This window comes from Mytilus trossulus, chromosome 14 (assembly GCF_036588685.1).
Source record: "Mytilus trossulus isolate FHL-02 chromosome 14, PNRI_Mtr1.1.1.hap1, whole genome shotgun sequence".
NCBI classification, from domain to species: domain Eukaryota; kingdom Metazoa; phylum Mollusca; class Bivalvia; order Mytilida; family Mytilidae; genus Mytilus; species Mytilus trossulus.
Genome location: NC_086386.1, coordinates 34,911,925 through 34,939,179, shown reverse-complemented (window position 1 = coordinate 34,939,179; position 27,255 = coordinate 34,911,925). Strand labels below are relative to the sequence as shown.

The window sequence follows — 27,255 nt, the reverse complement described above, 5'->3', positions numbered from 1 at the left end:
AAGATTTTTTAATGGAGAAAATAGCTGAATATTTGCAGTAAATTCCGTTGTGTCTCGCTACATCATATAAGAAAAAGACAATGTCATTTAATCATATTTGGAAAATAGTAAACATACAATATTTTGTGCATGCGCAAATATTTCATGACAGTTGTGAGTGTGATAAAAATTAAATCATAATCGGTCAACAAACAGACATTATACACAAAAAAGTCATGTGAAAAAAATTAATATGCAAACAGTCAACGCAGATCCATACATACAAAACAAAATAAATTTTATGATGCAAAAGATAGTATTACAAAGTAATAAAAGAGCCTATTATTGTGAAAGCACTAAGTTGATATGTTGCTAATGTCACTCAAAGGTTTTCCTTCTCGTCACTAAGCTCTTCTAATGTTACTGGATGATATTCTACACTACTGGGGCGTTGATTTTTGTCTATTCCTCCTTTCATGTTTTGGTTTACATTATAATTTACATTGTATGATGCCCGTTTAAATTTTCTGTAAGCAATGAATCCTTTAATCGACAAAACAACAACAATAATGACACCAACTACTATCGCTATGACAATTACTGTGTAACTATCCTCCTAAAAAATAAGTGGTTTTAGACATTAGACATTATATATTACGTTATATAAAATTGTTGAAAAGTAAAATAGTATTAATACTAAATTAAAATTATACATAGTTAATATATATAGATTCTGACACTGCAACAAGTGTATTACGACATTTCTCCACTCGAGACAGTTAAATTTTAACACGAGTTATAGTGTCGGAATCTGTTTCTCTAATGCTTTTTATCGTTCTTTTTCAAAGATTTGCAGAAATTTGTGCTCTTTACATGCGACGTCATCAGGCATTGCCGCCTTTTTTCATGACGTCACAATAGGAAAATTCAAAAGAAAACAAAACATTTAGATGTTATAATCAAATTTCGACTAATCACTTGCCGAGAACAGATTTTTCACTAGTGAGGAGAAATATTTCTCTCACACCGGTCAGGTAATGTGAAAAGAGTACAAAAATTAGAGAAACATAGTTCTCAAACTGATGTTTTGCTTTATTCGGCTAGTCTATAACCTAGTTTCCCTGAAAGTCCGAAGATAGTCTTGAAGTATAACATCCTGGCACTGACGTTGTTTATTATTTGAATTACGTGTTTAAGTATAGTGTTATGTTTTTTTTGTCTTTGTTTATATCTTAACTTCAACTTTTAGTCCAATTTAGGGAATATCCATTTGGTGTGGCTAGGTGTGCATACACTCTACCATTGTGTTATTGTACTATGGTACTTTTCTGTTCTGTCCTTTCGAGCTTACAGCTTTGTTTCTATATTTCTTTTTGCTTTTCTCAGCCGATATAGTTATTTGTTTTAAAGTGATTAAGGTTGTAAAATAATGTTGACTTTTATCATCATATATGGTAATTAAATAGGCATCTGTCATGCAATTGTTAGAAAAATCTATGTATACAACAGGTTAAATCAAACATATGTTACCTTAAACGTTAAACCATGACATTGGTTTGATGTGTTCAAGGTTTTGATTTTGTCATTTGTTAATTAACTTTCCATTTTGAATTTTTCTTTGAATTCAGTTATAATTCTATTTTTCTTTTACTGTAACCTAGTTTTTTAACCAACCACTGTATATTTATATATGTAAGGATGCCTCAGCGTTCTTGTGCATATCTTTTTGCATGTAAGGTTTTGAAATAATAATTTTAAGTGTACGTTCTATCGCCGAGATTATTGATGGAATATTTAATGCAGGTCGTTATGCAATGTTTTCAACATAATCTAGATGATGTTTTTATAATACTATGGACTATTTGACTGTCTTCAGACATCTTTTGTTGTTGTGTATTTCAGTTTGGAAGAATCAATACTCTTATACATTACAAATTCTTATTAATACTCTTATACATTACAAATTCTTATTAATACTCTTATACATTACAAATTTTAATTATTATGTTACCGAATTATCTGTCGCCACTGGGGAATTATCGGGGTCATAAAATTCCATTGGCGTTACAATTTGACCTCCTGAAAATTCTATTCTACATTGCGCTATATAACCATCAGTGTCGACAGCAGCAAGTACAACTGAAGGTGTACAACAACTCCCTCTGTGGCGAGATAAAAAAAAAATTGCTTATACAATATGGAATACAAATATCTATCAGCCATGGCTATAGGGTGACGAGTGTGTTTCTTAAAGTACAGAATATATCTTTGCATCTAAACAGGAGTAAGTGTACATTCTGAAATTGTAATCATTGAAAGCGAATCAAATTTCTGAAAGTGTTATAGAATTATGATGGTATCAAAGTTGTTTCAATTGGTGTCTGCTGATTTGATATATAAATTGTTTTTTTTTAATCTACAGAAACAGGTTTGCAATAAGTGGTACACAGCTAGTCTCAAATAGGAATTCCGTTAACTACATAAGCAAAAAGCTAATTTAATACAGGATCATGCAATTGGCTAGATAAAGACTTACATTTAATTTATTCAATACAAAGCTTAATTAATATCCTTATTTTTTATGCGCATTCTATTGACTGGATAAAGTGTCATGTTCCATGTATTTAATACAAAGCTTTATATTGCTGATATGCACAAGACCACGTCATCTCCAAGATATAGAGCATTTTGCATTTAAAATATATAATGCTTATCTCATAAAGATATTGAAATCACCATGCATTTGATAGTAACAGGACGTTGACGACTTGCATTCAGTTGAAGTAAAACAAAGCAAACTTGATACTGATATTCAAAGGACGTTAGCTTTGACTAGCTAACAGGTCAATTTCTCCTTTTGATTACGTGTAACGTGACCTGATGATTATATTCACAGAACTATGACTTTATTTTAGGTAAGGACTCATATTCCTTTACAATGATACAAAGTTCACCCAATACTGATATTTATTGCACAAAGCTATTGTGTAGATAATGAATCGTATTCAACTCTAATACTACATTGCTAACCTGACACTTTCAAAGAACAGTAATTTTAACTAGATATAACTTAAATAATGCAAAGCTTACTTGATACTAATATTCACAGGACCATGCCTCAAACCAGATATATCATCATAAACTAATTCAGTTGCTGAACCAACGGATGAAGTAAAATTGTCCAACTCAGTACCTTTGAATTTTATTTCAGCATCTACGAGCCAGTGATATTTATGGCATTGTGCAGTATTCAACGACGAATTACCACAAGTTCCATTGACAGTAACAACTGTACAAACTGGTCTTTCAATGTCAGTAACCTATAAAAATCAAGTGTAACACATGCGTTATTATATAGAAGCAGGGAAACATGAAGTTGGTTTTCTGTTCATTGTCTTACTTCGGGGAAGGGGAGACAATGTAGAAGAAAATAAATAAGATTGTCATAATTAATACTTGACAGTTGTTTAAGACAAACATCCTTATGAAAATTGATTGATGTTTAAGAAAGTAGAACTCAATTTTTTTAAACAAATACAGCGTTATTAATTTTGGTTAAGGATGTCCTTTCGTGCTCACCAAATATTGTATCAACAGCATGGAACAACGCTATATCACTAATTATATCTAATTGAAATCTGTTCTGGAATATCGAAAATTAGAGAGAATATCATAAGTATCATATAACATCTCTATATTAAAAAAAAATACAAAAAAAAAATCTTTATCAAAATTCACGCTTTAAAAAAACCAAACTACAATAAGGCTGAAATGTGCAATCAAATTGTATTGCACCCATTATCGTTAAATCGAGAGAAGGTTGTGCGCTTGGCAAATTTGTACATTTTGTGTTTAATATTAAAACAAAAACCAATATAAAAAGGGTTCTTGGAAGTATTTTCACCAAGAACGCTCAAACAAAGAGCACAAATGAATTGAAACATCATTATTCGTATGACCAAATGGGATTTAAAACAACTAAACCATCAAAGACAAACTTTGACTGAAAGCTTGGAACCATTTTTCCTTTAAAATATCAAAAAAACAAAAAGCATAGAATTAAAAATAATATCCTAAAAATCATGTCAGACCTTTGACACTAACTATACAGCTAATGAAACCAACGGGAATCATCTTAGAGCTATGCAAATGAAAATAGCACTTAGTGACATTTGGTAAATATACAAGCGTACTTGATAAACAATTTGACAAACATGGGACCGAAATGGAGATCAAATCTATATATATAAGGTGCAGCTATTTGTCAGGTTATTAAAATTTCCGCTTTATTAGAAATGTTTATCTTTTGTTAAGGTAGAGTCATGGTCAGATTTGACATTCAATGCTTATAATGTTTTTTTCTATTTAAAGAAAACTTGTTAATTAATTATATTATACAAAATATTTTAACAAATATCATTTTTTGGGGGTTTAAAAATCATTTTTTTTCAAATGAGTCATTTAGGGGGAGATAACTCTTTTAGTACAAAATTTATACTGGGCTAATAGGGATTTTTTTTATTTTTACTTGTAGCAAGAAAACAAGTTCGGTGACACCATGCTTTCTTTTTATTTTCTTAAAACATATTATGAAACCTTTCTTCTGACAATCTATTTCAAAATTCTATCTCATAGATTTTTTTTTATGCACACTAATGTGTTTTTTCATGAACAAACTAACTAAATTTTGGCAGTTTTCAACGATTCATAGCTTGAAAAATAGCACGGTGATCCATACTTATTATTAATTTTTTGAAAAGAGCTTAGTAAAATCTTCATTTTGGCAAATTATAAAAAAATTCTGTCTAAAAAAATATATACTTGTGATCTACCTTAATTATACTTATAAATGTGGAATGTTACGAAATCATGTTCACTTGTTATACAAAAATTTTTCAGTTATACTTACGAGAACCGTTTTTGAAATTCTTTGATTAATTTCTGATGAGGATCCCAGGTAAACTGTAATGGCATATTTCCTACAAGTTGTAAGTTGATATTATAAAAAATCAAAAATGAAAGCACAAAAATACTGTACTTCGAGGAGAATTCAATAACGCAAAGTCCCCAATCAAATGTCAAAATCAAAAGCTCAAACACTTCCTGATTTTATAGCAAAGCTAAAACTCTCACTTGTATAACAGTCGCATTAAATTCAATTCAATTGACAACGATGCGTGAACAATATAAAAGATAAAAATTTCAAAATATGTAAGTATTCGTTAATAATTTATTCTTATGAACTGATATGTAGTTCTCAATCTATCAATATGACACATTGTTGAAGTGAGCCTGATTGTATCATAATGTATTTTATCTTTAGGAACACATTGAAAACTTCAACTAATGCCTACATATTGATAGTTTATAAAGCGAATTTCAAACAGTGCCATGAATAGTAAATTCAAGACATATTCAACACAATTATATAGTGTAAGTACTATAAAGAGCTGATATTTTTATTGTCTTGTTTATTATCATGGTTGTGTACTATAGTTAGTTATACAAGTGAATAACTAATTTGGACCTGATGGAATATGTCTCATTGGCACTCATACCACATCTGGGACAATACCCCTAATGCGCCTTGAAATGAGGAACACAAAAGTCACATGTAAACAAAAAATCTCTGTGTAGTGATATTTGACACATTTCTATGATAAACAAATGACTGAGCTGAACCATTAGTGTTAATTTAGAAAAATAAGGGAACTCAGAATAAATGTGTAAAAACCATGGAGCTATGAAATGTGTTCAAAGTATTAAAATTTCAAAGAACTTATTGTGTTAAAATTGGGATTTTTTAACATGAGGAGCGACATCGCAAAAGGATACTCGGGGTTTGCTAAATTACGGAAAAATGAATCACACTTCGTACCCCGAAAATTTAACCACATATGTACAAATGTCTCAGCTTCGAAACAAGCCATCATACATATACAAGTTTACGATATGGGCTGAGCAACAGAAGAAAACATTACCATTACGGCCTATGGAATAACAATTGCGCATATTGCCCCATCTTGTAAGAGAGGATCCAGAGATATCTTAAGCTAATTTCACCTCGTACACCACAGAAAATTGTTAAAATGATGGTTAGTAGTTTTTTATTTATACCTAGTTATCATAAATGATTTCAGATAAATATTGTTGATAAAGAACAGCAAAAATTCAATAAAATTTTCACTTTTAAATGCATTACTGGCACGGGGCTGAACACTGTTTTTAGGCACAATCTTAACTTTGTTTACCCCCGAGAGATCCGAAATGAATTGTTTATTCAATTGAAAAAGGCAAGAAAAAACTTACATGTAATATAAATAAATTGTAAGTAATCATGACACAATATAGTCTTTGTTATGCAATTATCACTCTGGTCTACAGGAATAGCTGATAATCAAGGGAGATAACAAACTTCACACGAGTAAAGTGAGATACATTATACATGTGCTTTTATCCAATGATTTGACCCTGGTCAGTAGATATCATATGCAAATAAACAGGAAAAAAACATGTACATGTATTAAGAAAATCACGAATTACTACTGTTAATGCACACGAGCAAAACACAAGATATTGTCATTTCTCAGTGAAAAAGGGGGAGGGTCAAACCTTCTTGAAAACAATATTGCTATTCAACTACATGTATTAAGCTAGTTAGCTACTACTCATTGCTTCTAATATAAACAGTTTAAATGAAGGTGGCTAAGACACAAGGGAGAGGCATTTTTCTTTCTTTGTGATAAAACTTTCAAGAATTAGATTTTTCTCTCTCAATAATACTTATGTATTTAAATTAAATGATAATACAGTTTGAGTTAATTTTTTTGTCTTATTTCAGTTCCAGACATATCATTACTTTTAAATATGAGATGACAAACTAAAGGTTTTAAAAAGTCCTGAATAACTGGAAAGCATTTTGTTTTATTAGGTAAGCTCTAAATTATTTATTTATGGTATTTGTTGCAAATAAAATTACAGTCGGTATGTTAGAAATATGCTTATATGAAAACTGTTGCTATGGTCTTGCTATTAAATGAAAAGGCTTGGTTACTGATCTTTTCGACTCAACATTTCGAGTTAAATCTTGCGGCAACTGATTCTCATGTAACACTGCAAACTCTATTTAGCACTATTTTGATCTGTCATTATTTAATGACGCCATAATACGTGTGATGTCACAATGTTTCCTTTAATACCTCATGTGGATTTCTCACTGATAAAGGGTTTTCACTGAAATACATGTAAAAAGCCTTTTTTTCTCTAATAGAATTATGTGAATGGACAAGTTTTGAAAATTTGCACTTCATTGCACTCTAATTACATGATAAGAATGACTTTCCCAGTAGTTTTGAGGGGTTTCCACAGTATTATATACCAGATGTCCACTAGTAAGAATAGTTATTTTGGTGTGGTTTTTTTTATGAAATCTACATTTTTGCATAATTTCTCTGTCAAAATGCACTTTAAGACACAAGAAAATGTTATAGCATGCTTTAATAGGGTCTGTGTATTGCAATTTAAGGTTATCATCAGAAGTTGTGTCCTTGTTTTGACTAGTAAAGGTATACTGGAAGAAATTAATTATACATACACGTTGTATTAAAAATAAATGAATATAGCGATAAAAGTGTCATTGCCATATAGTGCTGAAACGACTTAATTTAAGAATAAATGTGTAAAAACCATGGAGCTATGAAATGTGTTCAAAGTATTAAAATTTCAAAGAACTTATTGTGTTAAAATTGGGATTTTTTAACATGAGGAGCGACATCGCAAAAGGATACTCGGGGTTTGCTAAATTACGGAAAAATGAATCACACTTCGTACCCCGAAAATTTAACCACATATGTAAAAATGTCTCAGCTTCGAAACAAGCCATCATACATATACAAGTTTACGATATGGGCTGAGCAACAGAAGAAAACGTTACCATTACGGCCTATGGAATAACAATTGCGCATATTGCCCCATCTTCTTATATCTACCAAATAACATATTTCAATATTAGATTTAAATCTGACAAATTAGTAATTCCAAATGAACTGCTGTGAAACAGATTTCATTTTGTATTTTCTTGTATTTGTTTAAAATCATTCTCAATTAGCGACTAATAATTAGAACACCTTTTGATAACACATATAGGCATATACAAGGTAAAGCAACGTACAAGATACTAGATGTTAATGTAGGCTTCATAGTAAACGATCCATTACTTGTATCTCCCGCTAAAATTGTATGCTGTCTTCTCATTGGTAGTACTGAAGCAGAATGGTCGTCTGAAATCGCTACTTCATAAGTTTCATTAATCGTTCCTGTATTTTCAACTTCATAATATACTAACACTTCTTTTCCAGTTACTGCACCTATAAAATTGAGAATAGAAATGGGGAATGTGCAATAGAGACAACAACTCGACCAAAGAGCAGACAGCAGCAGAAGGTCACCAACAGGTCTTCAATGCATAAGAAATTACCGCACCCGGAGGCGTCCTTCAGCTTGTCCTTAAACAATTATATACTAGTTCAGTGACAATGAACGCCATACTAACTCCAAATTGTACACAAGAAACTAAAAGTTAAAATAATACAAGACTAGCAAAGGCCAGACCCTCCCCCTTTACCTCTAGCAAGTACATAAAACTAAACCATACATGAATTTGATAATGTAATTTGAATGATTCTAAATAAAGGATTTCTCCGAAAAATAGTGTTCCTTATAGTAATATGTACGATGAAAATCGATTGCATTATTACAAAAATCGAAATAGAATATTGCGATAAAAGTAAGGAAAATCAATTAACCAAAATACTCTGTGATTAATCTCTGAAGAATCACATTTAAATAACATTTGAATAAGACGAAATATGTATTTAAAACTAAGTCTGAAAGATGCAGGCTCTGAGGCTGATATATAGATATAACAATTGTTTGTTAACACTTCAAAATATGCAGAATTGATCGATTTAGATTTGTTTACTGTTTTGATGTTAAAGTCATTACTTATATTTATATCTATATTACATACTCACTATCGGGCGGAATTACTCTTAGTTTAACATTTGTAGGTTTAAATACTAGTGAATTCTTTCTGGAAAATTCAAATCCGTTCTTGTCTGTTCCGTTTAACTTCAGCTGGAAAAACTACAACGACAATTTGAAATGGACACTGTTGTTTGATGGAAGATGGCCATTGTTATATTATTGTTCGTTTCTGTGTGTGTTGCATTTTAACGTTGAGTCTTTTGTGTTCTCTTTTATATTTTGAGATATTGAGATAAGACGTGGCACGGTACTTATCTATCTCAAATTCATGTATTTGGTTTTCATGTTATATTTTGTCTGATGCTTGGTCCGTTTCTGTGTGTGTTGCGTTTCAGTGTTGTGTCGTTGTTCTCCCCTTATATTTAATGCGTTTCCCTCGGTTTTAGTTTTTTACCCCGATTTTGTTTTTTGTCCATGGATTTATGAGTTTTGAACAGCGGTATACTACTGTTGCCTTTATTTGTTTCGTACGTAGTTGTCGTTTGTTGGTGGTCATTTAAGAGGACAAAATACATCATCTATGTCACTTGGGCTTAAAGTTGGGAATGACAGTAGATTGTTTCGTCCACAATAGAATCATCAGTGGCGCTTAATTCAAAACAGTTGGAAACCCAATAAAAATTTAAAGAGCACCAAAAGTTTTGAAAAATGATATTATGGTATTCATTTTATTTGACCCATAATTAGATGGAAGTTTCAATCTCTCATTGAAGATATAATAGATCAAAACAGATTTTTCTATGTTTTCTACATTAGAAAATTAAAAGACATAAATAATAAAAAAAAAATTACATTAGTGATTACATCTATTTACAAACGATATAATACCTGATTAGGTGTAGTGAATATGGCGGCACATCTTACTGCCATGTGTGTTGCCGTCTGAATAATAGGAATTTTTAACAATTCATTGCCCAGCACATCAGTAAGAATAAGGTCATTACAAGTCCCGTTTTCTCCAAGGTTATATATGTTAACATAAAAGGTATAGTTCTTTTCTACAATTGAAAAAAGCATGTTTGGTATATCAAAAAGTAAAGTTTAAGTAACATGACATGCGTGTATGGACATAATAAATTAATAACCTTTCTCAAAGTATTACAAATATACTTTGAAAACTTATTACTTATTACATAGAAACAGGTTCACACATGCATTTCAAAGGAAATAGAACAGAACATATGGTTATAAATGAAAAGAATTAGAAAAAAATTATTATACGATTTCAACATTTTACACCAGGACTTAATTTTCAATAGTATAACCAGAATTGAATACTTTTATTAAAGTTCAAAATAAACTGGATCGCCGAATTTCAAAAATTAAAAAAATCTATACCAGCAGAATGGATTCAAATTGTTCAAAAAGAGAATTCTGTCAAAACTACAATTAATATTCAGAGAAATAAAATCGTATGGAAAAATAATTTTATTGAGACTACATTATTAACAAATAAAATGTTATACAACTCTTTGGTAAATACAAAACTAGAGTCGTCAATAGGGATAAACAGATGGCTTAAAATCCTACCAATACAAGAAACTCTTAATATGAATTCATTGTACAAATTTATTTTTGAATATATGACTGAAAATAAATTAAAAATATTTAGATGGAAATTATTACATTATATTGTTCCAACTAAAAAACTGTTATTGCAGTGGAAAGTAACTAAGACAGATAAATGTAATTTTTGTAAGCAAGAAGAAGATTATGCTCACTATTTTTTGAAGTGTAGATATTTGAATAAATTTTGGCAAAAAATCTATGAACTCTTTAGAAGAAGTAAAATAGATTTTGATATCAAATTGCAACATCTGGTATTTGGATATAAAATCACAGATAGTAATTATTATTTTCTGAATTATATACTAACAGAATTGAATACTTAGTAAAAAGTTGTATGACTTACCTGCAATAGGACTTCCTTTAAGAATAGGTAATGCACCACTTTCAGTATATTCAAGTATTTCTGTTTCCAGTTTAACTGGACTTTGAGCTGTAACATTAACTGACCATTTATTAGGTAACTTCCTCTGTAGATTATATATGCCTGGAGGTGGACGCTGAAATTTAAAGAAACTTAAACGGCTATAATTGTTTTCATTTTAACCTTATAAGTTATACATTACACAAAGTATATCTATCAAACATTTTTTTTTATAGTTTAAGATATGAAACAAAGAATACACATTTGTCATTTAAAAGACAAATGGTTTAACTATACTATGCATATAACGTTTCCTACAAATACAACAAACACAACCTTGTCATTGCAATTGTTATCATGCATATATAGAAACATAAGATGTGGTATGATTGTTAATAAGACAACTCTCCACCAGAGACAACATGGCATAGAGGTTAACAATTACAGGTCACTTTACGCCTTTCAACAATGAGGGCCCTCATGGGGTTTTTGATTATGTGATTACTTGGCCGTTTTTTTAATGATTATTTGATTATTAAGCCAAATATTTCATGATTATTTGATTACCTAGGACTGTATTTTTAGTTTATGATTATTTGATTACTAATTAAAAGATAAGCAAATATTTAATGATTATGTGATTATATTGACAACAAACTGGTGATTATGTGATTACTAGGACCCCCCATGAGGGGCCTCAACAATGAGCTAGACTCATATTGCAACATTCGTTATAAGAGGCAAACAAATGTAGATGTAAATCATTTCAATAGAGAAAACTAACGGCCTGAAAAATGTACAAAACAACTAATAAAAATTAAAGGCATCTGAGATGTATTAGTTTATATTGTTAGTTTTAAATTAAGAGCCCTTGTTTTTATCTTTGCACTCAGGCAATGAAATGAGTAGCAATTACCATTCCTTGATTTTAATGAAACATAAAATGAAAATGTAAAATCATGTGTACCTGAAGGGAAATTATAACTTCTTTCCTCTTAGTGACAAGTTTACGTGATAATCTACTTGTAAATGTTTCTTTTGTTCCTGGAAAAAAAATTTAAAAATACATCAGCTCAAATAAACCTATAAATTTAGAAAAGCATATTTTGGAAAAATACAAAATAAGAAATTTACTGTAAATATGATAAGGAGATGCGATAGAGACAAATATCCACCAAAGACGAAAAGAATTAGAAAGCAAAGATAATTGGTCTCCTTCCTTCAAAAATTAAAGAAACCCATACCGTCCATTAAACAGAACTTATTAACCTTAAGTATATTATAGCTGTCTATTATCTCTGGAGCAAAATCACCGTAGCTTTTTCACAACAGTTCTGGGTGTATTGTTCCAAATGCTATTCACCGTTTAATTTTACTTGGCCGTTTTATCTTTTTTGGTCTGAGCGAACTGAGGATTTTTTTGTATACGAAAAAACTCATTGGACGCATTCAATCATAATCCTGTTTGATGTATCTAGGATGTGTTTACTTTGATAGATACATATGTTTTATTGTGATTGTAATTTGGTTGAAAAATACTATTTCTGTTCTTGTGTTAGTGCATTATCAACAATGAATATTGGTCATTTGCAAAATTGCGATTGTTTAAATGTGGCACAACGATATCTCGGATGATGTTATCGCGATATTTTTGACCCGTCATAGTCACACCCAGAACATCCAGAACATATATGTTCATTTTGCAGTCGAACGAAAGGGCAACCCCCATCTGTTAAACCACACCGGCGAACGTTGTAGTTCAAAGGATGTGCTGTTTCCTGTATGTTGTATTCCCATGACGCCATACGACCATGCGCTCATCAATACGATGAAGGAGGAATCTGCTCTCGTCAGACCAATGGACAAAACACCACTGTCTCAAAGTTCAATTGCGGTGACCATGTTACCACTGATGTCGAGCTTGACGATGCCTACGAGTAAATGTCAGTAATGGTCCTTTGACTGGTCTATTGGTACATACATTGGCACAATTTAGTCCGCAGTTAACAGTTTCTTTTCATTGCACGAAACTTGCAAGGAATACATTTGTATGTATCTTTTGAAAACCTGTTTTTTAAGGTAATTAGGAATATGATTAAACCTGAATTCTCACCTGTCCATTACAATATATTAACGAAATATATGGAAACAAAGCAGTATCAAGTTTAATTTAAAAACAAAAAATAGAAGCAAAATTATGCAAGTGTTCTGAACTTTAAGCGAGGTGTATAGTTTAATTAGACATTTTTTATTTCAATCTTATATAAATAAATCCTTGTTGCTTGTCATAGTTTTTGAAAGAAAAACAGTCATTGTTAAACATATGAAAAATTGAAAGGGATTCAGTTTTCGCAAAATTTCCAGGCATATATCTCGAAAAAAAAACCCACACAGACCCGTAATTGTTGCTGTTTTATTTGTTCCTTAATTGTTGCTGTTTTATTTGTTCCTTAATTTATTTTCTGTGATTTTACAACAGCTTTTAAAAAAACCTTGTTATTTTGAATTTTTTGTTGTTGTGAATAACCCTAATTACTTTACCGTTTGGGTAAAACAGTTCTACTCCACTGTCTTCGCCTGAACAGCACAAAGCAACCTTGAGAACTGTTACTGTACTATCAACAAGAAACATTGTGTTGTCATTGGATTTTAGGGACCATTCAAATGAATCCAATATAACTTCAGCAACAGGAAATGTTTTCTGGTAACAGTAAAGGTAATATTTATGTTGGATTAGTCGTTCATAGTGCACATATGATGCCCTCTCATCTTGATTAGGTTTTGTTCAACAAGCATTGTTTATATAATTTCTTTACATTTGGTTGAGGGCCAACAGTACATAAAAAAAAATCAAATAGGCAAACTTGGCGATAAGTACATCAAAACTAATGTTGCCGAAGATGGCGAACTTTGCGAATATAGTAATAATTTTGTAAAAATTGACGAAATTGGCAAATATAACGAACTTAAACACAATCCTGTACCTGTATAAAGATTTGATGGTAATGTTGATTCTTTATAAACGATAGATTATATAAAAAAAACAATACGTACGACTGGTCATTCAATTGCATGATCTATAATTCATTATAGAAGTCAGCAATAGCAACGCTGCAAAATTAACTAGTAAACTATCAAAATATATAATAAAATACATAAACGATTTGAATAATAGAAACGTTAAAAGAGGTAAATAGCTTGCACTAACAAATCATTTTCGTGTTTAGTTTTATATTTTTACCTCAATGATATCATTCAATACAACAGTTATTTCTTCTTTCGTTGTACGATAGACCTTTCCTCCTGTTGCCTGAGCAAGACGCTGAAAGAATGACTTAGTATCTCTTCGCTTTACATGTGTATCTAACAATAGAAAAAAAGAGTTACTAAAGTTAATAAACCATTGATCGAGAAAGTATAACAAAATATAACAGAAATTGAAATGAATATTTAGCCCAAACAATACAACAAACAATTGTGTACAAAAGCGAAAATAAGCGACTTACTTTCTTTAATTGATTTTTAAGTACTGTGAGTTTTTTTCCTACCAAACGTTGGTGGTTCTCTGCGGACACTACAGCTTCCTCCATAAATGAAAACTGATCGTCACGAAATAACAAAATATTACTGACAGTGGCATTAAACAACAACCAATTAATCAAGTTTACTTACTATTCACTGATCGCCGTCGTCTTGAACAGGTGCCGGTCTGTAATGTGGTTATGGAAATAGTTTTAGCTATTGCCAAATTTGCTACCTCTTGCTGTTTATCGTCATCTTTGGCGTCAGCGTCAGTAAACACAAATAATGTAGAACCGTTTCGAGATTTTTTGATGGCTAAAAAGAATACGACTTTACCAATCATCATTAACAAAAAACTCAACAGAGGAAATCGAAAGATAAGGTTTAAGTTGGTTTTAATTGATTTACCATATGAATTTTGTATAATTAATTGATTTACTTAGATTAAATTTAGATAGTGTAAACAAGCATCTGCCGTAGCAGAAAATTAAATAGATGACGGACTGAGTCTTTATGTTTTTATTTATTTAGCTTCTTATTTGATTGACTTATATAATTGCCAGAAAGCTCTCTGGTTCCTTGGTTTGAAAATAGATTAGGTATCATTATGGACATCTCAGCCTTTAAGGTTAAAAGCTTTGGATGTTCTTATATTTTGGACCTCTGTCATCCCCGAAGAGACATTAATTGTAGAAATACATATATCTGATGCAGAAAAATGTTATCATTCGATTTTGAAGGTAGTGAAGTACAACATGTTCAATATATGGTGCTACCTATTAAATTATGGTAAAACAAATTAACTGGATGTTTACCTTTTAAAATACCATCGGCTGCGAATTCAGGACAGTCACCACCTCCATCTACTATGATACTGTCGAGTTTCGTAATCATTTCATATCCGTCTCTAAACACACATGCTTGATTCATTGTGACTAAAAAAGTAAACAAACCGAATCATCAGTTGCTATGAATAATATTCAATCATTATTGTATAAACGAATTGCTCAATCTTTATTTTTTTATATAATATATGATATGTTTGTTTATCATATACTCAGACAAAATAACATGTGATTTATACTGTATGATAATAGCGTTAAATTGACGTAAATTCCATATTTTTTCGAATTGGTGCCTAGCGGACTGATATGAAAAATTTATCACATGCTTCGAGTGTTACATGTATCACATGCCTTTCCGTAACGTTATTGCATGGCATTCAGGTGAAACTCGGCTAATTCCGGAAAATACACCTCAATGCTACGTTTTCACTGAAAACATTACAAAGTAGTGTACCAAACAATTATTTGGATACTGGAAAGTAAATTTTGCCAATTAATCAAAACAACCCAAATAAAAAAAAACAAACAATAAAATTATTAAATAAATGCATTTGTTAAAAGTTTCAAATATAATTTAGAAAGTTACAATACAAATACAAAAGTTGACTTTTCCAAACAGTGTTCATTATGTATATTTTGAATTATTTTTTGGTCGTTTCGTCAAAATTTAAATGTTTTTCTTCTTGTTGAGGCATATGATAGAAAGATTTCATATCGAATGTACTAAATTTGGGGTACGAGGTCCGTGAACTTTTCACTCTTTGAACTTCTATTTGGGAACCACGTAAAATGATCAATATATGAATCTGTGATTTTTCTCCATCGTTGAAGCATATGATAAAAAGTTCATAACTTGTCATTTTTCATATTGCATGTATTATCAGCCCTCGGTCAACATCAGCCATCGAGCCATGCGGCTCTTGGGCTGATATTGAACCTAGGGCTGATAATGCATGCGATATGAAAAAGGCCATGTAATAATCTGATAACACATGTGTTTTTGCCATCGACTTATAAGTTTGCATAACCCATTTTTTTTATTTCGACTGCTCTTTTATAAAAACAGTCGAATTATATCATGACAATTAAGCAATATTTACACTTAAATCAGGACCCTGTTAATCAGTGGTTGTCGTGTGTTACATATTTGTTTTTCGTTAATTGTTTGTACATAAATAAGACTATAAGTTTTCTTGTTTGAATTGTTTAACATTTTTAGGTCTGGCCTTTAAGCTGACTATGCGATATTGGCTTTGCTCATTGTTGAAAGTCGTACGGTGACCTATAGTTGTTAATTTCTATGTCATTTTGGTCTATTGTAGAGAGGTGTTTCATTGCACTCATACTACATCTTTTTTTTATACTTGTATCTTAGTCCTAAATATTTTATTTAGAAATTTTTTCTTGATTTGAAACTTGTGTGTTTTTTAAAATAAAGATAGTTGTCCGTTAAATCCTATCAGATCTATAATAACTGTGCTATTAGTAATATAGTAATACTATGTTACTTTTTCAAGATCTCTTTTTTGAATCCATAATAATTGATTTAGATATTTTCGAACCTGGATCATTAAACAGCGATAATACATAATCAGCTGGTTCATTGTCAGAACCTATTGTAGCAGTCACAAGTTGAGTTATCTGTTCTTTAACAGCAGCAATTTCTTCCTTCATGGAACCTGAATAGTCTATAACGAACGCTAGTGACAGATCTTTTCTCGTTTTGATGTGGAATATTTCGTCGAACGTTTTACCTCCAAGCAAACTAAGAATACCGGTGTCTTAAATATAAAACGTGAAATTTTATAGTCATATAAAACAAGTGACCGGTGAAAATATTATTAATCCAATTCTTGAACCATTGCATACACTTAGTCTTCTGTGCCCGATGTTATCACCTTTTTTGCATACATTGCGGATAATCGTCAAAACATATTTCAATTGGACAGTGTTGTTATGAAAATACGGCAGACAATTAACAGTCGGGTTTTGAAGTCGAAGTTTAACGAATTTCACCTGTTTGTAAACAATCAACCAAGAAGCATTAGTTTATGATGTTAGTATGCATTTGTTCAAGAAATGGAATAACGTTATTTTTCACCGGTCACTCGTTTATTATGACTTTAATTGTTTGCTGGAAGCAAGCAATTAAAATCAAGTATATTTCATTTGAATTTCGACAAATTATAGAATCTTTTTGAAAAAAAAGCAGATGTAAATTTGTACTTAAGTTTATAATAAAAACTAGCCATTTACAAAATTTAACAAACATAAACAAAATTTTCTTTTAATTTCAAGTTTCATATGACTTTCAAGAAAGGTTTGCTATAATATCGTCAATCGTTTGTGCCATTTTCAACTGTCAACTGACAACTAAGTACAAAATAAAGATTACACTTTGTTAAATAATTATATGTCCGAGGCGCTTTTCTAGTCAACTTCATCTGATGATCACTTTGTCTTTTAAAGTCATCAAAATGTTGTCAATATAAAATGTGCAATTAACGCAGCTGAATTTTGAATCTTGAGTCATTCACAAGACCAAATACATTGTTATTATCTTAATGAATCTCTATTACCTTCCATTATAAAAAAATCTTTAGTTGCGGCAACAGCAGATACATATGCCCTATAATGAAGATGATGATGTGGAGATAAATTTTTGGTGTATGTTTCTTTGTTTATTCCACATTTTGCTACCATTTTACGACTCTCGTCGTACGGCCCGCCATGACTACATTTCCCAGTGGTTGAACCTATTGGTCCTGTTAAATAAGATGATTATATATGTTGAGAAGAACAGAAGTGGGAAATAATAATATATACTACTAAACTAAAAGAGTCGCAACTTATCTCAAACCATATACAATGTCGGAAATATGAGTGATATGACATATAAATATTGTGTTTGTACTTCTTATTTTTGTCTTTGAAACCATTTTATTATAACTGAAAACGTTAACTATTGAGAAAATATACCAATTGTGAGACCTTTATCGATGCACGACTGATACGCTATCGCGCATGCTGTATTGACGAACTGCCCGCAAATTTCATATGAAGGTTAGTAGAAGAGTTAGGCCTATACGGTTTCTGAATTGTAGTGTAAAATCAATTTGCTTAATTAAACGCCACATTCACCCTTTTTACCCAGGTGCAGAAATGTCCAAAATGAAATTAGCGTTGAACGTGTGGAAGTGATCTTCAACACTTTTTTGTGTAAACACAGGCACTCGACGTCAGGGCCCTCCCCTGGTTATGTGTAATCACAGGCACCCGAAGTCTTGAACCTTCTCCTTTTTATGTGTAAACACAGGCACTCGACTTCCGGATCCCTCCCCTGGTTATGTGTAATCACAAGCAGCCGAAGTCTGTTACCTTCTCCTTTTTATGTGCAAACACTGGCACTCGACGACCGGACCCCTCCCTTGGTTATGTGTAATTACAGGCAGCCGAAGTCTTGAACCTCCTCCTTTTTTTGTGTAAAGACAAGCACGAGATCCACACTCTTAATTTCATCACTTGTCCAATTGTAGAGCAGTTTTGCAGGCATCTTTTTGTTGTGTTAAAAATGAATCATAACGTGTAACAACTAACTCGTTTTTCAATATATCTTATATAACATGGTATATATGCGTAAAAAGTTTGACGGTTTCTTGTGCATCTAAAACTGATTTCATCTCAGAACATTTTGTTTCGTATCCATGTTATTCATTTGAACCATAGTTTGAGGCTCGTTGTTTTTCTTAATAAGTCTTTTATTTTTGATGGTGGATTGGGTGTTTTACAATATTCACTTTAATCTTTGTGATCCTTTTTGTATTTTACATCTGATATCATAGGTTGTTTGGCATGCATTTTGTTCAATGTATAATTTTTGATTCAATGAATAACACAGGCTTGAAAAAGAGGAAAACGTGTCGAACTTCTTGTCTTAATTGTTAATCCATTGGCTGATCATGATGTTCTTGTCCTAAAAATCTCATATTCTACCGAAGAAACGCATAACTTTGATCTTACAACATTGAAACTGTTTAATTTGTATCAGTCTTGGATATTTTGTATAATTAGTTGCGCTACCATGACATCTGTTACAAGTGCATGTAACTAATCTTACTTGTAGGTTTTATGTTTCCCCTTCCATGATGGTAACCACTGGTCAGCTTGTTCTTTACTATGATATTTTGTTCACAGTTTAAACTGCAAATTCACATTGAATATATTAGTGCAACTTATTTATACCAAAACAGGTTGACGAACAATATAGTACGGTGACAAGTAAAATATTTTGTGGTGGATTGAATGGTGGGTTGGAGTGTTGATATAGCTGTTTCATGCATAATGGTCATTCTTCTTATGCTACCATAATGTGTAATGAACAATGCACTTAATCACGTGCAAAACTATTTGTCCTTGTTTGCACATGAATTACAAAACTATTTGTAACAAATCTAGCGTGCTCTACGAAAAAGTGTTGATGTTGTCATTGACAAGCTTGGGTCCTGTAAAAAGTCGTAACAAATTGGACTTGTAAATTTTACTAGAACTATGGAGCTATTGGTGTATTTATGTTACATTTAGTTAATGACATTATGCAAAGAACACACTTCACTTACTCTATATTTTCGACATCTTTACAGGTATCTTCCTCTGGTAGAGCAACTGCCATAAGTCTTTTCCCTTTTATACCTACATTTTCAAGAATTTATATTTAGAACTATTTTAATTTTAACTTGTATACAGCCTTCATGGAATATATATTCTAAATATGTTGAATACAAGAGAAAATTAAAGCACGAAAGAGATCATGTAAAGACATGTACAATGTATATTTTCCCCCAACTTGTTTATATTATTTTGAAATCAACGTGTGGTTTGTTGATCTCAACTGTGCATTGCTCAAAAGTTGATTATGACGTGATATTTTATTGCTTTCTTCTAATTTTGTGATTGTGACGTCAAAGGCAAATAATCTGTTTTTTTCTTTTTGATCTTTTTCACAATTATGGAAATGTCTCGATGAAGTATACTTCCGAACCACCTGCAGATATTCTATAAAATTTCAGTTTCCGGAAAATGATTGTATGGTTAAGATTTTCAGTAGGTTTTGTCTTGCTCAACTTCTATTATGTGAAAGTTTGTTTTCTGGTATCAGACAAACACATACATCTATGGTAAACCTTAAATCTATATAAATTATTGATTAGTGTAGTTAATTGTTATTTTATTGAAACCAACTCTGAGCTTAATTTCTCACCTTATACACAAAAAAAACACATTTCTATCGTTTATGGATTTGTTAATCTTTTAAACGATGTTTCCTCACTTACCGAAATCTGTATAAGGTACATCACCGTACATTTCGACCCAGTTGGTGTTGCTGTAAAACGACTGCACAGTGTAAAGACATTCTCCCAACTGTTTTCGAAGCTCCACTACATCGTTTTTTAATTGGATGAGTTTATCCTTACACGATATCACATGTTGATGAGCTACAATATTTATCAAAGGTATCATGCTTATAGTGTAATACACCATACTCAGGTTTCGTCAACACAAGACTCATCAGTGACGTTCAAATCAAAATAGTTTAAGCCACACAAGTATAACGCCAAACAAGATAAAGAGCTTTGAGATCCAAAAATACCAAAAGGTTTAGCCAAATACTGCTAATATAATTTATGCATTGGATAGGAAAATAAAAAAATCATATTTTTATAAACAGGCAATTTATAACAACGACCATATAATTAATATTCATATCAACACCAAAGTACTGACTACTGGCCATGTAATACAAAGTTATCTGAACATTGTATGATCTATGCAACATGTTCTAGTTCTACTGTAAAAATGATTTATCATTTGCAACATTCTATTAAAAGAAGCGTAGCTGATATTTACTTTTTCATTTGTAAAGTGTTGTAAATTGTGTACTTGTAGTTAAGAGAACATAATAAGAACACTATTTGTTTGTTTGTTTACGCATTGTTGTCAATAAAATAGAATTTAATGCGACTCTCATTCAACAAATGTTCAAGTGACAGGTTTAGCAAGTTATATAACCAGGTCTAATCCAGCTTTCTTTATGTCTGTACTAAGTCAGATATATGACAGTTGTTATTCATTCGTTTGATGTGTTTAAGCTTTTGATTCTGCCCTTTGATTTTGGCACTTTCAATTTTTAATTTTCCTCGGAGTTCATTATTTTTGTCATTTTACTGTTTGATATAAATTTACAGAACTCGTGTAATATATAAAATTTATATATCAAAACCATCAAAAATGTATCTAATATTGATTAATGACCGAATTTCAAACCACATAAATGCAAAGAGATTATTTCACCGTCGTTCTTGTATTTACAGCAAGTGTCTAAGCTTACACACTTAGATGAACATAACCATTCAGTTGATGATGAACGATTGCTCCCTTTGGAAAATGTTTAGTTAAGTAATTGGCAGCAACATGTTCAGCCACAGATCTCGATCTAAAACAATCAAATTATAATTAAATCCTTGATTTGCTCTTGTTCTCTTATGCGCCACATGTAAGAACAAGAACAATTCAAGGATTTTGTTTTAATAAGATTGGATCTAGAATAATATAAATGTATACTGCTTTGTACTATACTGTTATGTAACGTTCAACTTGCTAGTTTACAAACTGAAGTCTTTAAGAAGACAGACATATATAAACCTAAACGTAGACATTAATTTGCATTTTGTCTCCGAGTCGACCAGTTGTGCTTTCTTGTTTTAGAAACACTCATCGATATAACAATTGTTCAACCATTCGTAGTAAGTTAAGTTAGGTATATAAAACTGGCTCATCGATTTAGCCATGCCCAAGTTTAACGAATGACATCTACAAACGAGTTAAGTATTACTCATGAGACACGGGACAGTACGTATTATATATGTACATACATATGGCGTTACCTAATAATATTTGATCGGCATGACAATGCACGTAGGCAGTATCCTTCTTTTCCACTTGTATATCGGCAATTGACTGTATAATGGCATTTATTGATTTACCCATTTCTATTTTACTGGAAGCATCTAAAATTTAAATGTCAACAGCTTAATGCACATTTTGATCTATGATGAGTTTATTTGAAATCTTTTAAAGGGTTTGTGTTACTTTGTTACTTTGACCTTAAAACTTGTTTTCTCTTAATCGATTTATGACTTTTGAACACCGGTATTCTACTGTTGCCTTTATTTACTTTAAGTTAAGTAACTATTTGGAAAGATAATCAATAATGGGACAATTCAAATACATAGAAATGTTATTAACTTAACGAATATGTAGATCTTTCAAAGTAAAGAGCATTCTGTATCTCATTACAACGTTTTGAAAGCGTCTCTTATTTTTTCCCTTATACATGATTTTAAAAAAAGAACGCAAAATTGAAAATCAATGCAGATGGAAAAATGTACGATACCTCACAATGTTAAGGTATATATATCTAGGAATATTTTGCGGTACACTAGATTGATTAAATTTAAAATTGGAATGGATAGTTTAATTTTATGTAAATGAGAATGTCACGTACCTTTCTCATAAAAGACTTCTACAGCTGATATTTCAGAGCCATTCTGTTTTTTTAACTTATTTTTCCAAATATAACTTGACAGGGCCTGCAATGTCCCTACTTCAGTTATGTCCTCATGAGTATAAGTCCTAATGTCTGGCGAATGACGCGTGTAAAATGCGGAAGTGAAAATTGGTATTACTATCAATATCGGAACAATTCTTTTCATATTTACAACACTATCATCGCTGTGCCACACGTTAATAACTTCACTGTTGTGCACGATGTCACAAAGACTGTAACTTGTTGTTGAGTTGATTAAAAAAGTCTATTCTAGATATTTAAAAAATACTTGTCCATACAATTTTTACAAACAACGAAGATTGTGTTGAAATCTTTAAATAGATAATAATGTCCTTAACATGTGAAGGTCTTATGTAATTTTACCTGACAGGTTAAAAACAAGTAAAAGATTTACCTTGATGATGGCACAAATTCATTGTGTAGTTGTTATTATAGATATCATTATAGAGTTATAAAAGTGAATTTAAACCAAAGTTAAACAGTTGTATTATATCAATTATTTACCGAAACGACATCTGCCTCTATTATACCATTTACAATATGACCGTTTAAAATTTGTTTTTTAATAATCCCGTTATTTTAGATTACGCTATTTGTTCTTTTTTTTTTGGGTAAAATTTTGTTTGTTTGAAAGTATAATAAGATATCATATTGGTGTGTATTTTGTTTTCGATTCTGCATTCGTAGACATGATTTTTTTCGATGGAAGGAAATGGGCGATTTTAAAGTATATAAGACTTTTCATTCAGAGGAAAATTTTTCAATTACACTGACAGCGATTGCACATATCCTTTTTCGGATTTGTAGCGTACCGGTGATGTATTCAGAGGGTGGTACAGGGGGTGCTTGCACGAAAAAAAAAGTAAAATAAGACATCATTTCACGTTGAGAGTGTAATAATTTCTGCCATGAATGTTGCACAAAAAATAAGACTTTGATTTAAATCTTTTGTGACTATTACACTGTCCTATTGTATATATAAACTCTCTGTTTTATATGTTATTACCTATTTAGTGTACACTTTAATGCTAGAAATGATTTACGGCTTTTAAAAAAGTATTTATCAATAGTCTGAACTTTTAAAAAGGAAATAAAAGAACAACATAATAGGTTTTTCCACCTTAATCATTTTTTTCTTCACGATCGCTGCCTAGTGTTTGAATTGTATTTGAAAATGACCCTGCACGCAAAATAAGCATATGAAAATCACGATGCACGTAAAATTATATAAGAAGAACACGTTGAACGAGTCAACTGTCTTGCACGTCTGAACGTCAAATAAAAAAGTAAAAACACGTTGAACGAGAAACAAAAAACGGCGATCACGTTGCACGAAAATAACCCTTTACCACCCTCTATTCAGATTTCTGCAACACATACATAATACGTTCATTAAATACTCGACAAAATCTCAATGTGAACAGACAGTAGTCTGTACTGATAAAACTAGTTTTATATTGTTTGAAATCCTATTCATTGATAACATATCATTTTACTTTTATCTTTTTTGTATTAAGATTATGTTTAAAAAAAGTCACGATCAAGGACACGTTAACGAGCTGTTTCACAGATTTGATAAAATCATGCTAATATGAAGATAATAGAGTTATATTTTCCTACAGAATTTAAACATGCATGTTGTAACCTGTGACATTTTGCGTCTGTATAATTCGTATCATATTTGTTTTTTATTTAATGTTTTGCATGTTTATCTTTTCGGGACACGCATCAACACATGTTTAATAGGCCAAATAAAGTACGAAGTTGAAGAGCATTAAGGACCAAAACTTCCTAAAAGTTTTGCCAAAGACAGCTAAGGTAATCTATTCCTGAGGTAGAAAAGCTTTAGTTTTTCAAAAATTCAAAAGTTTTGTTAACAGTTAATTTATAATTATGGACATATCAATGATAACTCAAGTCAACAGAAAATATTAGAATACTAGAATCGCTAGATAGCTGAACTCATAATATTATTTCAAATGAGGACATATATAACTGAAAACGATAAAAAAGTATTGTTAAATATGAAACAAATGGTAAATAATTTCCGAAGATCTAGGTCAATTAATCTTGGTGACGACAATAGACATCAATGATAGTTTTGATTAATCAACTGTATATTTTCCAAATGGTGAAGTTGAAATCATCCCTTCATAAATTTTATGGAAACCATCACGAGTTGGTTGTTAGTTGTTGAATAACCGTTTTACAGATGATATCAGATATGCTGTTGTGTCGTTACTACTATCCCTTAAACTTTCAAAGAATTTGAATTTGATTAGACCATTTACCAGTTTTGTAATAAGATCATCAACACGACGGGTGTCACATGTTGAGCAGGATCTGCTTACCCTATGAAGGTACCTGCGATCACCCCTAGTTTTTTTTTATTGTAATTCAGTTGCATAGTCTTTAGTTTTCTATGTATGCTTGTTATGTACTATTATTTGTCTGTTTTTGTGTTTTTCTGTTTAACCTTGACGTTGTCAGTTTATTTTCGATCTATGAGTTTGACTTTTCCTCTGGTATCGTTTGCCCCTCTTTTTAATTCTTAAAGTGTTCTTAGAATAATAGAACATCTAAACTTTTAATTGATCCCGCTTAATATTGCACAAAACACATTACTTTTCTCAAAATTTCCAAAGAGTTGTATTCAAACATAGCAAATGTCGCATCAACATATATTTGCATTTGTTCTTTAAAATATTTAATAGTTGTTCTATATGATAATACTCCACAAAACGCATTATTAGCAATGTAGCATTTACGATAAGATTGAGTAAAATATCATATGCTTAACATGCTTAAAGCAGCAACTGCATGCCTAATCTGCAAGTAATATTGTACCTAATTAAGTTTCCCATTTTGAACATATTCTGCTTTCTGTAAAGGTCGTAAATTTACGGTTAAAACTTTATTTTATTAAGATTGAAAAATCGTTTGCAGATGATCCTATTAACGTATGCTTTTTCATATTGCTTAATTTCATTGCTTATCCCATGGAAACCATCTAAACAAAGATGAGGGACTTATTATAATTTCGTTACATATACATTAAATTATCATCCTTTAACGCAGTATGTTGCGAAATTTTCGCAGTTGTTATCAAAAGGGCATACTTATAATTTCTCACTTTGCACCATCATCACACAAACTCCGAGAATTCTTAACCGTTTCCTCTTTGGCTTATAGCCGGAACTTGTAAAGCACAACATGCAGATTGTCGTTTTGCATAAGAACACACCTGTAGCAACTCTAAAACCTGGATTTGTCGCCTGCTTAATTTATAAAGTTTCGTCCTGAAGCTTTTTAACAACTATAGCATGATGATCATCTATCATACCTGCGAAAACAATATAATCCCCTTCATCAATTTGTTCACAGGTAACCCATGGCTTGGTTTAACTCATTCAATATAGCCACTATCATCACTCAATTCCATATTCTTATTGTCCGAACTAGTTTACTTCTTCTCTACGTACTTGCCTTTGGAATAATAAGTTGGTCAAAATCAAAAGCGTCTTTTAAACTTATATCGGATATTGTATCGTTATCCAGTTCCTTTTAAGTATATAATCCTTTTGCATGATCTACCGTAGTTTTTGAATCTCAACAATATTGGTCAAAGCATATTATTTTGTACAGAAACTTTGGACGAGGTCGTTGCAAAGTTGTTTTTCTACAACGAATCGGCTTTTAATCTTTCTCCATTGGTTAATTCTTGATGATTTTTTTTTATCGTTATCAAATTCCTTTATTGTTAATAATAGGATCCATCGTCGTGTTGGTGATAATGGATCCCTCAACAACATTTGGTACATGTATATGCTTTGTACTTTTTATAGAAGTTAAATAACGAGGTCGATGCAAAGATGTTCTTTTACAACGATTTGGCTCATTATCTGTGTCCAATTGATTTTCTAGATCATCTTTTGGCGTTGGCATTTTTTCAGACAAATCAATACCAGCCCAAGTTGTATGGCTATCCTTTATTTCAGATGGTGGTTAAGCGCAAATATGACATCATCGGAGGAACGTGTTAGAACGATATCATTACTTTAAGAAGACATTTCGAGAATGATAATTCTATGAATAAAAGAGACAACAATTCATTGCAAGTCAGACCATTATAAGATACAAACAAGTTCAAATATTTATATTTACTTTCGCATTTGAATATGTGACACGTCGAGCTTTGAAATTATATATATAATTGTCCTTTTCTGGATTTAGATATTTCGGTTTTAAACGGGCAACTCCACACTAAAATTTACTACAAAAGAGACGATTTTTCGTTCCCTATTGGTTAT

General features: G+C 31.3%; 1 protein-coding gene across 1 annotated transcript; it reads right to left on the bottom strand.

Moving 5' to 3' along the window:
- Nucleotides 1–23,272, bottom strand: LOC134695987 (von Willebrand factor A domain-containing protein 7-like). Its single transcript, XM_063557496.1, has 20 exons — nt 22,883–23,272; nt 22,263–22,385; nt 20,652–20,813; nt 19,938–20,010; nt 19,439–19,521; nt 17,901–18,086; nt 16,884–17,102; nt 15,292–15,411; nt 14,627–14,791; nt 14,196–14,317; nt 13,496–13,655; nt 11,922–11,998; nt 10,937–11,090; nt 9,853–10,022; nt 9,012–9,123; nt 8,150–8,345; nt 4,889–4,958; nt 3,070–3,299; nt 1,991–2,141; nt 1–595 (listed from the first exon to the last, which is right to left on the bottom strand). The coding sequence occupies exons 1-20, from the start codon at nt 23,088–23,090 to the stop codon at nt 362–364; spliced, it is 3,015 nt and encodes a 1,004-aa protein (XP_063413566.1). The 5' UTR covers nt 23,091–23,272; the 3' UTR covers nt 1–361.
- Nucleotides 23,273–27,255: the final 3,983 nt, after the last annotated feature.